The following is a 14,020-nucleotide window of genomic DNA, read 5'->3' as shown; positions in this document are numbered from 1 at the left end:
ATCATGATTGTCATGGGGCCCGCAAAGCTAACCCCCGCTCTAGCGGGGAAATGGCCTTAAAACGATCATTCATTCATTCATTCATTGCTTTTATCACTTCCTCAACTTCCTTCTCGTTTATCTTCTCTGCCAGTCCTAAAACTGGGTTACTCTCTGTTGCCATCCCATTCATTCTCTGCATTCAACAGTATTTCCATATATCTCTTCCATCTTCCTTTAATTCCATCTGGGTCCACAACGATTTGTCCCACTTCATCCTTCAAGCAACTCACCCCCATCACATCACAACTCTCTTTCGCTATCTGCTTTGCAATCCTGAATACAGCTCTCTGACCCTCTTCCGAATCCAAGTGTTCTCCGAACATTTTCCTGCATGCCTCCTGCGCCTTTGCTACCTCTTTCTTTGCAGCCTTCTTGGCTGCCGTATAACTTTCATGCTCTGCCTTTTCTGCACCCATACCTTTCGACGTCTGCCACTCCTTGAACTTCTTCCTCCTCTCGTCAATCTTCTTTCCAACTTCATCATCCCACCACCATGTTTCCGAGTGCCTCGGTGGTCCTTTTGTCCATCCACATACCTCACCAACGTCTCCCAACAGACTAACTTTCATTGACATCCAACCACTTTCAAGCTCAACCACATCATCCTCGACCATACTCAGCCTCCCTTTTAATGCCTCCCTCACTGTCACCTCTCTCAACCTCCACACCTTCATTCTCGGTTGGTACTTCACCCGCCGAGCTCTCCTCACACCTTTCACCCTTATGTCGCAGACAACCAAGTTGTGCTGTGAAACAGCCTCCTCCCCCGGGATCACCTTTGTGTCCCGGAGGTGCCTCCTATCTCGCCTACGCACCAGCAGGTAGTCAACGGTTGTCGTCGACCCACCGGACGTGTATGTAACAAGCTTATTATCCTCTTTCTGGAACTGAGTATTACAAATCAACAAATCAGCTCCATCAGCAAACTCCAAAATCCTTTCACCTTCTCCATTTCTCACACCATATCCGTAACCCCCATGAACTCCCTCAAAACCGTCCATACTCCTTCCCACATGTCCATTTAGGTCTCCTCCTACCACAACAACTTCCTCATCTTTCACGTTTTCCATCAGCTTCTCTATCGCACACCAGAACTTGTCCTTCTCTTCATCGCTCCGACCAACCTGCGGAGCATATCCCGAGATAACATTCACCAAGAGCTTTCCAATCATCATTATCACCATCATCAACCTTTCACTTGCTCTAGTCACACTCACCACGTTGTCTACAAACTCCTCAGAAAACAGGACACCAACACCATTCACGCCTTCTGGGCACCCTTGCCACACAAACTTGTATTTCTGTCCCTGCCGACCCTTCACCATTCTCACACCACTTCCCTTCCATCTCGTCTCCTGCACACAACATATGTCCACTCTTCTTCTGACCAATATTTCCACCACTTCTCCTGATCTCCCTGTCATTGTCCCTACATTCCATGTCCCAAACCTCAGAAACCAATCTCCACGTCGGGCATCAGACGTTTCGTCGTCATAAATGGAGTGATTTTCACCCTTGCTTCGATCGGGTTCCCCACCTTGACTTTTGACGAGAGGGAGTGGGGTCCCCCACGGGGTACTTTGGGCTGTACCCTGCCCATATGTAGTTGTAATTGTCATGGTTCTCTTTTTGAGGCAATGTTTTTATGGCCAGATGCCCTTCCTGACGCCAACCCTTCTAGTCGCCTCTTACGACACGCAGGGATACGGTGTACCTATTCTAAACCGGGGTACACACCGGGAAGCTTCCATATATATATATATATATATATATATATTGTTACAGACGCGGCTTAGATGTTATTTACCGAGCGGTTTGGTATGACCACGTCTGCACAAGTTACCCGATTATACCCGAACGTTGACTAATCGCGCTACGCTAGGTCAATGAAGGAAAAGACACACGGCTGGATTAAAACGACACGACACCAGGGATACGGTTCTCAAGACCTCCGGAGGAGATTATATTAGGGCGCAAGGTCAGATTACAACTACAAGAGGGACATCATAGAAAGACAGGCACTTAGACACACTTATATTAACCCCAACAGACGACAGGTAAACGGGACAAAAGGCTGACTCACACGGGGATTGATGGCAAGGAAAGGCGGGTTGGTCGATGGCTCCAGGTGCACCTGGGCTCAGGGCAGAATCGACCCGGTCCGGTCCAGAGATGCGGGAGGTTTCACAGCGCTCGAGGTGGCGTCTTGTCGTCTCAAGCTGGGGGCGCATCTGACGTCACATCCGGTAAGTCGCCGCGTATATCCGGCGGGGAGTGACATGCCCTCGGCTCGTTAGCTCCGCCCCAGATGGAATCGGCACGTCGCTTCTCATTGGGTGCGTGCGGGGGGGTTACCGGCTCCGCCCTTGACGAGGAGCTGACAGCCAGCCCCTTCGTGGTAACCCCGTGGAGCGCATGGTCATGGCGGCTAACCGAGCCGGTGTGAGGACGCACACTCCCCCCCTCGCCGCGCCGTGCCCCTCTGTTGTTGTAGTTGTTGTTGTTGTTGTTGTTTGGGGAAGAAGATGGGAGGAGGTATGGGAAGGTCCTAAACTCACTACTGGTGCCATATAATCACATTCTGGTGCAACGAAGAGTCAGAATTAATGGAACGAGTCCTTAACTGACATAGACTAAGAATAACTAGCAAGATGTCCGAAAGTTGTCTACGTGTGATGCGGTGGACCTGGGCACGACATTTAATGGGGGAAAAAGGGGAAGGTCGGTTCTACAGAGTGTTATTTACAGGCAATGGGACTAGGGAATGGGGGATTGGGGATAGTTGGGGAGTATTGGGGAAATAGGGGAGTATTTACAAGCGGATATTGAGGCCAAATGCCATATCCGCAACATTGCACCCTTCTCTACCCTCGGGGCGTCCCGACCCGATAAATTTTTACCTATTTTAGTGTGGCACTCAGATGTAGTTCCCTCTACTATTAACTCTACCCTGAGTGCGACAGTTTTACAGATATTCACAAATGAGTAAATATGTCCCCCTGCGACGTTGCACCCTTCTCCTCACAGAAACACACCCACAGGATAACCGAATTGCGGAAAGAATTCGCAAACTAAACATACAGCCGGTAGGGAGCATTATTTACAAGACTACGCTGCTATTTACACTACGATCCAGGACCTGTCTTTGGAGGGACACATGCAGATGTTATGCATAGAGAGAGCACGCATGCCAGCATCGATACACCAACCCACGAGTGCTCTGTGGCCTACGGCCTTTAATAACGTGCAGAGCACCCTTTCCCAGCACGAAAAGCACCACCCCATCACACAGTGAGCACCATCCGGTGCACCAATAAAGTGTTTACAAATCACCGGTGGTGTCGCAGCCGGCCGATGTTCTGCCGCTGGTCTTGCCTTCGTGTGGTGCACTTGGTGTTCTTGCCTCCTTCAAAAAAAATAAAGAAAGGCGCCAACCGCGTCCATTTCTCTAGTGTGGCCGTCAGGGGGCCAACTGTTAGTGGTTCACCTTGTATGGCATAGGTGCCACGTTGACCCATAGGTCCATCCATGGGTGGTGCTTGGCCGCAAAAGAACTGCGGTCCATTGTGGGTGGCCACAAACATTGCGGTCCATATGGTGTATCGATCCAAGCAGCAAGCAGCGAAAGTGCAGGCCCACAACTGCGTAGCCAGCACCTCTCTCTCCTCTCTCTCTACCCCAAAGCCAGATCCTCGGAGGTGGGAGACAAAAGAAATAGACAAGTGAGTAAGGTGGTAAGGGCGCAAAAGTGCACGCAATACAAGGTGATGCACACTGGGGGCACATGGGAACCAGGTGAGACAGGTACGTTCCTACCGTACGCTCCCCCCCCCCCCCCCCACCAGGTAACCTACATGGCCCCTCCCTTACCCCTTACTGTATCCACAAAACACAACACTACCCATAAACATCTACTTTACAAATCAACAAACATCCCTACTGTCTTCCCCGTTCCTCCCATAAACCAAATTCGTCTTCTCTCCCTCCTAACCAATCAAATTTGCCATTTTCAACTCTCATCAAAATTTGCCATCTCCAACTCAACATCATAATTTGCTATCACCAATTCATCATCAGTCCCTCCTAGGGAGGGAGAGATGGAATCACCCCAATGTCTCATCCACGTCGTGATGCGTCTCACAAATCCACAGCAATCTCATTTCCTGCAACAAAACAAAGAAAACACAGGTGTGGAGTCATCATCATCACCACAGGTAAGTGGCTGCGTATGGTGCGACAGGCTCATCAATCCTAACTATTTCCTAAATGACTTTAACAACTTTACACTACCCGGGGTCTTTCTCCGGCCAAACCATTGGCCCTCTTACACTATGGGTTCTAAAAACCAATTCCCATTGGCCAAACTGTGGTGCTTTTCAATTTGGGGTCTCACTCCCCCGATTCATCTCTCGGTGCCCTCGCACAATTTCTGGGCCGCGACGTGTACCTCTCCCAGCGGGTCTACCCACCTGCACACCCCCACCACTGCAGTTGCCTCCGAGCTTACCTGCTCCTTACCCTAACCTAACTACCTGGGGAAGGCCCTCTGGCGCTCTCCCCACTCGGTGCCCTCTCTGGCACTGGGCTGCCCGATCCACACCCGGGATCCTCAGGCACCCACTCACAACTACCGGCTCCCAGAGCCCACCTGCGGCCTCACCTGGCCGACATCCTCACAGTGGTGGGGTGCCCAACCAACTACACACACTAACAGGCTACACGCCCAGCCATTTCCACAACACTAATGCACCCATCCACAACACCATTCTGCAACCGCACCACAAATGCCAATATCCAACCACAATTTACCTATACCCTCTACCTAACACTTACACTACCCGCCCCGGGTATCCGTGATGGGGGTCCACTCTTCCCCCATTCACACCTTCGCACCATGCACACCACTCCGTACCACTTACTCCAACTCTCTCCACACACCTGTACTTGCACACCTGTGCTTTCACACCTGGTGCCACCTGCACCCTTCTCTCCCCAAGCGCATTCGCGCTGATCCACACACTCACTACTCACACACTGCTCCACACACCTGTCCAGTTGCACACCTGTGCAATCACACCTGTTCAATTCTCACACACACGGCATCATCTCAGCTAACTACTCCCCTCTGAAACTTGCGCTTCCCAGTCGTCCCTTTAAACTATTGCGCTCCCACGTCATTATCAACCACACTGAACTACCTGCGTCCCCACTACAGGTATCAGTCACTAACTAAACTTAACGTTACCTAATGTCATCTTCGCTAGATCCCTATCAATATAACCTAACCCACCCGGGCTAGTTTTCACTGCCATAAACCCCATAAGCTATTGCGCATTTGCCCCACATGGGAAGGGTGGCAGGGATGCCAGCCTTACCCACCGGGCCCATCGCTCACTACCAATTTTGCACATCAAATTTCAACAAATCAAAAATTTGCCAATCACTGCCCATCATCTGCCAATCACTACTGCCAATCCTTTGCCAATCATCAAATTTTGTTTTTCTCTAATTTTGGGTCCAAAACACTAACCTCATCACCCAGTCTACTCACTAATGCCTCTCGGTGCGCCAATTCCTGTCTAAAGCCCGGCTTCGTAAAGCCAAGCCATGAATGCGGGTTGTTCTGTGCCAGCGGCTGGATACGTCCCGCATTCGGTGCAGGGAAGGAGGTTTACCCGGGCCGAGATCCCACGCACCATCTCGGCACGGAGCCATCCCATGGCTCGATCTCGACCTGCCGGAATGCCTCAACAAAAAGTGGTCGCCATGACGACTCTTTCTATCGGGCCGCCCGCTCCGCCTAGTGGAGCACGGACGCGGCCGTTCAAAGCGAGGCCCAGCACGCACCGAGGGCCCGATTCGGCTATAAGTCGTTCTAAACTCTACCCCGTCTAACGTCGATGCTTCACCTGGACGCTTACACCCCGCAGCCCGTTCCTTGCTCACACATCCAGCCGTTTCCATGCTACCTTTCCTTACACACCCAGGTACACCCATTCCACTCACAGCCTTGGTCACACACCTGACCTGTCGCACACTTCACCAGTGGCCTCTCACGAACACCCGGGTCCATCTCGACCCCCAAGCTTCTTAAATCACCTGGCGCATCATACGCACGACCATATTGGTCACCACTTACACCGGGTCCTCTTCCTCTTCGCTTCACCTCCATCACCTGCGAATCCCTCATCCGGTTAATGAGCACATCATCACGATCCGAACACAGACTTTGGACCAATTCTTTTATCTCCTCTTTTATCTCTTTCTTATCCTCTCTCCGTCGCTTCTTAATTTCGCTCACCCCTTCTTCCACTTCTTCTAATTTCTGCTTCACCTCCTTTATTCCCCGGTACGTCTCCTCAAGCTCGTCCTCCAAGGCTACCTTGACCGTTTCCATGTGCGTCCTCACCTGCCGGTCCTTCGTCTCCATTACCTCTATCACCTCGTCCAGCCTCGTTGTCAGTCCCTCACGTACCATCTGACATTCCCTCTTCGTCGCTACCAAGTCATTTTTTAGGTCATTTTGTGTCGCTTTTAACCCTCCTATTACCGCTGTGTTCTTCTTTACCTGGTCCGTTAGTTCTTTTTGTCCCTCCGTCAGCTGTTCCACCTCCTGCGTCAGGTCCTCTATGCCCCCTTGTAACTTTACAGTCCCCTTTCTCACCTCCTTCTCCATGTGCTCCTTACAGTGCCTCACCTCCTCGCGCACTCCTCCGACCTCCTCACTCACACCTCTTCTGATCTCCTCTCCCATCACTTGCATCTCCTGCCCAGATGCCACCCTCATCTGCTCCATTTCCTCCCTGTGAGCATCCAGTTTGGTTTCTACCCCCATTCTGACCCCCTCTATCTGCTGCCCCATTTGTTTAACTTCCCTTTCCGCTTGGTCCCTCATGTCCCTCAATTTGCCTTCCATCCTGTTTTCTAACCCCTCTAACCCTTTTTGCATTCCTTCCATTTGATTCTCTTGAGCGGCCATTCTGTTTTCTACCCCCGTTAACCCCTCCTGTATTTCCCCTAATCTATTGTCTAACCCCTCACCGGTACTGCTCGCTTCGTCCCTCATTACCCCCATTTGCTCACTCTGAGCATCCATTCGGTTCCCCATTACCCCCATTTGGTTTCCCATTACCCCCATTTGGTTTCCCATTACCCCCATTTGGCCCTCCAATCGCTCACCCATTTGTTCCATAAAGGCCCTCATTTGCAGGAGGAAAAGGTTCGAATCAACCAGGGGCGCTGCCACGGTCGTGGGCGTGGACGCCGTGGCCATCTGCGAGGCGCCATTTTGCGCGCCCGCTACTTCGTGCGTGACGGCGCTATTTTGCGAACCTGCTACCCTCACTGCTTCGCTCTCCTCGCGTCCCTCAATTTGGTCCTGGACCGACCCTGCCTCACTCTCCCCTACCGGACCCCAGCTGTCTTGATCCGCCATAGCGCGACTTTCAAAATTCGGGTTTTTATTTTCGTAAAACAAATTCAAATTTTCGCCGTTATAATTTCGCGCGGGAAACGCGCTCCGAATCGATTCTACTACAAATTTGGGCCTAATAAATTTAGTCCCGGGTTCGAATTCCACTCCTCGACACCAATTGTTACAGACGCGGCTTAGATGTTATTTACCGAGCGGTTTGGTATGACCACGTCTGCACAAGTTACCCGATTATACCCGAACGTTGACTAATCGCGCTACGCTAGGTCAATGAAGGAAAAGACACACGGCTGGATTAAAACGACACGACACCAGGGATACGGTTCTCAAGACCTCCGGAGGAGATTATATTAGGGCGGAAGGTCAGATTACAACTACAAGAGGGACATCATAGAAAGACAGGCACTTAGACACACTTATATTAACCCCAACAGACGACAGGTAAACGGGACAAAAGGCTGACTCACACGGGGATTGATGGCAAGGAAAGGCGGGTTGGTCGATGGCTCCAGGTGCACCTGGGCTCAGGGCAGAATCGACCCGGTCCGGTCCAGAGATGCGGGAGGTTTCACAGCGCTCGAGGTGGCGTCTTGTCGTCTCAAGCTGGGGGCGCATCTGACGTCACATCCGGTAAGTCGCCGCGTATATCCGGCGGGGAGTGACACGCCCTCGGCTCGTTAGCTCCGCCCCAGATGGAATCGGCACGTCGCTTCTCATTGGGTGCGTGCGGGGGGGTTACCGGCTCCGCCCTTGACGAGGAGCTGACAGCCAGCCCCTTCGTGGTAACCCCGTGGAGCGCATGGTCATGGCGGCTAACCGAGCCGGTGTGAGGACGCACACTCCCCCCCTCGCCGCGCCGCGCCCCTCTGTTGTTGTAGTTGTTGTTGTTGTTGTTGTTTGGGGAAGAAGATGGGAGGAGGTATGGGAAGGTCCTAAACTCACTACTGGTGCCATATAATCACATTCTGGTGCAACGAAGAGTCAGAATTAATGGAAACGAGTCCTTAACTGACATAGACTAAGAATAACTAGCAAGATGTCCGAAAGTTGTCTACGTGTGATGCGGTGGACCTGGGCACGACATTTAATGGGGGAAAAAGGGGAAGGTCGGTTCTACAGAGTGTTATTTACAGGCAATGGGACTAGGGAATGGGGGATTGGGGATAGTTGGGGAGTATTGGGGAAATAGGGGAGTATTTACAAGCGGATATTGAGGCCAAATGCCATATCCGCAACAATATATATATATATATATATATATATACATATATATATATATATATATATATATATATATATATATATCATCACCGCACACCTTTGCGCACATTCTTGCGCACACTCCTCTGTTACGTACTCCATAACACTCATGGGTGTGCACTCTATTGCACACCCAATCATCACCGCACACCCTTGCACACATTCTTGCGCACACTCCTCCGTTACGTACTCCGTAACACTCATGGGTGTGCACTCAATTGCACACCCAATCACCCGCTCCGGTGTGCATCCCCACACACTCTCCACATCCATCGCACACTCTGTTCAGCACTCTGTCCCACACTCCGTTTCAACACACTCTTCCCACATACACTCCGTTGTGCACTCACTCTCACTCTCACACTCTCCTGTTACACACCCGCGCTCCGGTGCCGTTCGCACCCGCGCGCCATTCACTTTCACATCTCTCACCACGGACCTTCCACGAGTGCCCGGGTGACGTCGGGATCCCAAGCACGCGAAAAATCCTTTCGCGCCATACACAATCCTGCTTACCTTTGGGATCCTCCTCTCCTGCACCAACTGCAAACTTTCATTTTGGTTAGGAAGCACGACATCACAATGCGATGTCACAATGCAGACATCACAATGCAGACTTTGGGTACATTCCATTTTTTCCTCCCGTGATTGCTTTTCTAAGTCTGCCGTCTCTTCAGCCCCAATTTCCACTATTTCTTTTATTTCAATTTTTTTTCCTCGATGACCGCCGGTGCTAATAAAATAAAATTTTCTAATTCGGCAGCCGTCGGCTTTTCTATACCCCGTGTCGCGATTTCTACCCCGGTCCACCCGGCTGTGCTTGGCTCAACCTCGCTTTCCCCGCGTTCCTCAAGTCGCGCTATCTCGTCGCGTACCAAAGTGCCTTTCCCGCTCGACCTGCGGTCTATGTCCTTCCCCATTTTTTTTATTTGGCCTCCTATTCTATTACTACACCCTTTGAAACCGTCTCTCACCCCTTTCATTCGATTATCTTGGGTGCCCATCCTGTTTTCCAACCCCGCCAACCCCTCGTTCATTTCTCCCATTTGGCCACCCACGTCCTTCAATTGGCCCCCCAATTTGCTTTCTAATCCCCCAATTTGATTCCCCATTTTGTTCTCCAAATTATTTAACCCTTCTTTCATTTCTGCCCTTGATTTGTCCCCCTCTATTTTCATGTCTTCACCCAACTTGACCATAAAGGCCCTCATTTGTGCCATAAATAGGCCCCAGTCCGTTGGCACCGCGGGCTCGGCTCTCGCCGCCATGTGCGAGGTGCCGCCATTTTCTTCGCCTGCCAACCCGACTGCTGCACCCTCCTCAATGCTCTCCTCTTCTTCCCATTCTTCCCTGGGGTCATAGGTTATTTCTAACTCCTCCTCATCTACCCCCACCGGCATCTGACCGCCTTGGTTATCCATGGCACGATTCAAATTTAGATGTTAGTACAATTTCGGCCGCTCGTAATTTTGAGTGTGTTAAGCGCACTTCGGGTCAAATCCCACTTCCCTGACACCAATTGTTGCGGATCTCCTAATGTCGGCCTTCCCCTTACCAAGGGGGGATTAATCCCCTTGTCTTTTTACTCGCCGACGCGATCCGGGGCTATCACGTTCCTTCCCGTCAGCGCTGAATAGGGTGGTAGGTCGAATTAGTCCTATTACCTAAGTACCAGCGCCTTCCGGGAAGCAAGGAAATAACCCCACCCGAACCACAGTTTTAGTGGACACGCCGAGCGATAGCGAGCCGCGATTCGGGCCGTTAACAGGTACTAAACCCGATTTGAGCGGTTGTGATCGTGCCACGCTTACCCAATGGAGAAATCACTAAGACGGTCGAATTAAGAGGAAACGGGAAGAACAAGTAATTTATTGCACACTTTGTACAATGAAGAAGAAGAAGAAGCAATGTACAGTGAAGAAGAAAGAGCAAATACACAGGGCAGCCTTATTTATAACAGTCTTAACTTATCCCTGGACACGGGCCCGTTCACACTCAGACTCACACGGGGGTTTGTAGATGGTCAGGCGATGGTCCAAAGGATCGCGTCCACAGCTCGCTCCGGTCCACGACTCGTACGGCGGTGAAGATCGTAGACGGCAGGCAAGAAATTGGCGTGGATCGGACAATTATATGCGGGGGATCGGTAAGCTGGGCGATTACACTGGCGTACGTAATAGATATATCGGCGCTTTATACGCGTTCCCAGTATAGTTCAATCAATGCGCCGCTTTCACAAGTCCTCTGCAATGCGCCGCTCCAGCAATGCTTTCACAAAGCGCTTATACTCTCCAATAGTCCTTTGACGCTCTTCACTTGTGAGTCCTTTCACCATCAAAGTTCCCCCAGCGAGTCCTCTGGCAAAGTGCAGTTCCTTTAGACCTCTCCCTTCTCATAACTGAGGTGGGGGCCTCGCGCAAAGGGTTTTATTGCCACGCCCTTAGAACCCTCTGGAACCTCTAGCCATACCCTGTCAGGCGATGTCGCCTCAGCCCTGATTGGCTGGTGGTCCTTACCATCCCCCTGCTGCCAATCCAGATCTCAGCCTAGCTGCCGCTCCACCCCCTTTTTGGGCCTACCTCGTGTCACTGGGCTAGTTCCAGCAAACCAGCAAACCAAGAACAGCAAACCCTGCTGGTAGCCAAAGCGTAACAAACCGAGCATCCCAAGCGTAACAAACTGCGAGCATCCCAAGCGTAACAAACTGCGAGCATCCCAAGCGTAACAAACTGCGAGTTGTCAAATGGGGCGCGGGATGGATTCTGCCCAACGAGGTGGAAGGTGGAGGGTGGAGGCACAATGGAACGGGACCTACTCTTATTTATCTTACACAACGCAGATGATAACTATTGGAAATGGCCTTATCTCACATATACTAAGAAATAACTAACATTCTAAGGTGACCTACGTGTTGCATGTGGACTAACTATGGGGGCAGAACCTTTAACCTTTATTAATCAAATATGTACACTTTCTCAGAACCGCAACAATATGTTTTACGTGTCAGTTTCTTTTTTTGTGATCAATGTTAGCTCTTACACTAGCCTCGACCTTGTATACAAAAAAAAACAAAAAAACCAAGGTGCACCACAGCTACATCTCTCTTATATATATAAGATATATAATATCAAGTATATTTCAAGTATGTTGGTTGGTCTTGTGCGTTATTCTGTTTGTCTGTCAATCGCTTACAGGTCACAATTTTAAACCAATCTTCACGAAACTTCACCAGATGGTATGAGGTCAAATTTCTAAAATTGTCATTTTTCATCCGATTGTTTTGAAAATTGAACAGCCTTTGCATATTGAGTCACTAAATTGGGAAACCAACTATTTTTGAGGTCAAAAGGTCAACTCAAGGTCAATCCTGTAAAATCATCCATTTTCATCTGAAAAATCGTCACTTTGCATCCGATTAACTTGGAACTAAACAGCAATTGCATAGTACATAACCAAATTGGCAAACCAACTTTTATAAGGTCAAAGGTAAACTCAACGTCAAACTTCTGTTATCAATTTTAATCCGATTGACCCGAGCATTGATTAACATCGTCAATTTTAATCTTGATGAAATTGTCAATTTGATGTATCAATGGCAACGTTTTATTTTGGGGAGGTGTGGATTTTGCAAGTATCGTGCTCTGTATGACGTCTTCTTGTTTTAATTTTCATTTTCAAATAAAATGAATCTAGTGACTGATATGACTTATAAAATTTGTCGACATGCTTGACAAAGTGGAAAAATCAAAATAAATAAATAAAAAAGTGGGGAAAAAAAGAAGTTGGTTGAACAGCTAGAACCTCAATGATTTTGTTTTCTTTGCAAAGCTGATTCTTTTTTTTTATGCTGAGCTACTAAGATCTGTTATGAAACATTGTTGGTGGTGTCTCGGTTTCACTTGAATTGTGCACTCAACCATCTGAAGAACATATCAGGTTATTGTGACTCTTACGTTACCTTTTGTTGCTCACCCTCCACCCCCCCCGCACCCCCTGCCCCCACTCGCCTACTATTATCCCCACAGATGCCACAGTCATTGCATTCACTCAGCCGAGACTCATCAAAACGACAATCTCTTGTGACATCATCAGACTCTGGGGAATCTCCAGAGTGGCCCCTTCCACACGAAACGGTCACAGCAGCCATTCGAAAGAGCATGCAGCAGTCCCACCAGTCTTCCAGTGTGGATCGGAAAGGTGTGTAAAGGTGTCATAAGTTTGTGCAATCTGTTGTATTCATTGGAGAACATGCCAGAGAACTACATTCTAATTAGGAGATAGTTAAGGGCCATCTAGCCTCTCCCAGCTGTTCCATTGTCAACATGCCTGTCTTCTCACTTGTTAATATTACTATATTATTATTATATGTTATACACACATATACATATTATACACATATTGTATGTATTGTATACACAGAGTATACATGACATGCTGTGTAGTAGTATATTGTGTACACACATCTTGTGCATGACGTATTACACACACACACACACACACACACACACACACACACACACACACACACACACACACACACACACACGTTCGCACGCATATATGTGCACGCATCATACATATATACACACACACTTTAAGGCGGATACATCGAGAGTTGAGAGGGCTTGGTTCCACCTTCTGAAACGTGCATTTGGAGATAACAACCAATGACACATACACACACAAACAACTTACTAGCCTCATAACATACACTGCTCAAAACAACCACCATAAACATACATCTCCATTTTGTTTTCACACTCAGTTACTACCCCTTTTTGGCTAAAAGAACCACCACCTTATCAACATCAATGTGCACTGTTCGACATGCCTCCATAAACTTCCTCCAAATCCAAAGTGAGCCTGTCAAGGCAACCTGGGCTACTGTCACACATCCTCCTTCTTTCTGTTCCCCACATTCCAAGTCGAGCAATAAATGCAGAAATTGAATTGCCAACATACCCTCTACACCCAACCCCAAATGGTTTGATAACGAACTCGCCAACCCTTCTCCCGACACTCCGCCTCCAATCGCTGTAAATTTCTCTGCTCTGCTTCTTGCTTCTTGTACAGCCGCTCCTCTGGTGTTGCTCTACAGACCAATGACGTCACTTGCGGCATGGCTTATACACAGCTCTAGGCAGAATTCCCGGGTGATATGACTAAGGTGCACAAGGACAATAATATTAGCAGTCCTCATTGTCTTTGTATGTTGCTAGAATTACAAAGACATTTGCAGACATGACATAAAAGCAATACAGTACATTGGGTTTGAACCTGGGATCC

General features: G+C 49.2%; 1 protein-coding gene across 3 annotated transcripts in view; it reads left to right on the top strand.

Annotated features, from left to right (window-relative positions):
* Positions 1-14,020, top strand: part of LOC137430376 (kazrin) — a 124,943-nt gene that overhangs the window by 69,591 nt on the left and 41,332 nt on the right. For all 3 annotated transcript variants that reach the window (XM_078780589.1, XM_078780590.1, XM_078780588.1), the window contains exon 6: positions 12,760-12,931. In XM_078780589.1, coding sequence (XP_078636715.1) covers positions 12,760-12,931 — 172 coding nt within the window. The remainder of the gene's footprint in view (positions 1-12,759; positions 12,932-14,020) is intronic.

Source organism: Myxine glutinosa, chromosome 6 (assembly GCF_964187855.1).
Source record: "Myxine glutinosa chromosome 6, kmMyxGlut1.1, whole genome shotgun sequence".
Taxonomy (NCBI): domain Eukaryota; kingdom Metazoa; phylum Chordata; class Myxini; order Myxiniformes; family Myxinidae; genus Myxine; species Myxine glutinosa.
The sequence above is the reverse complement of the archived record's forward strand: the minus strand, read 5'-3'. Positions and strand labels throughout refer to the sequence as shown.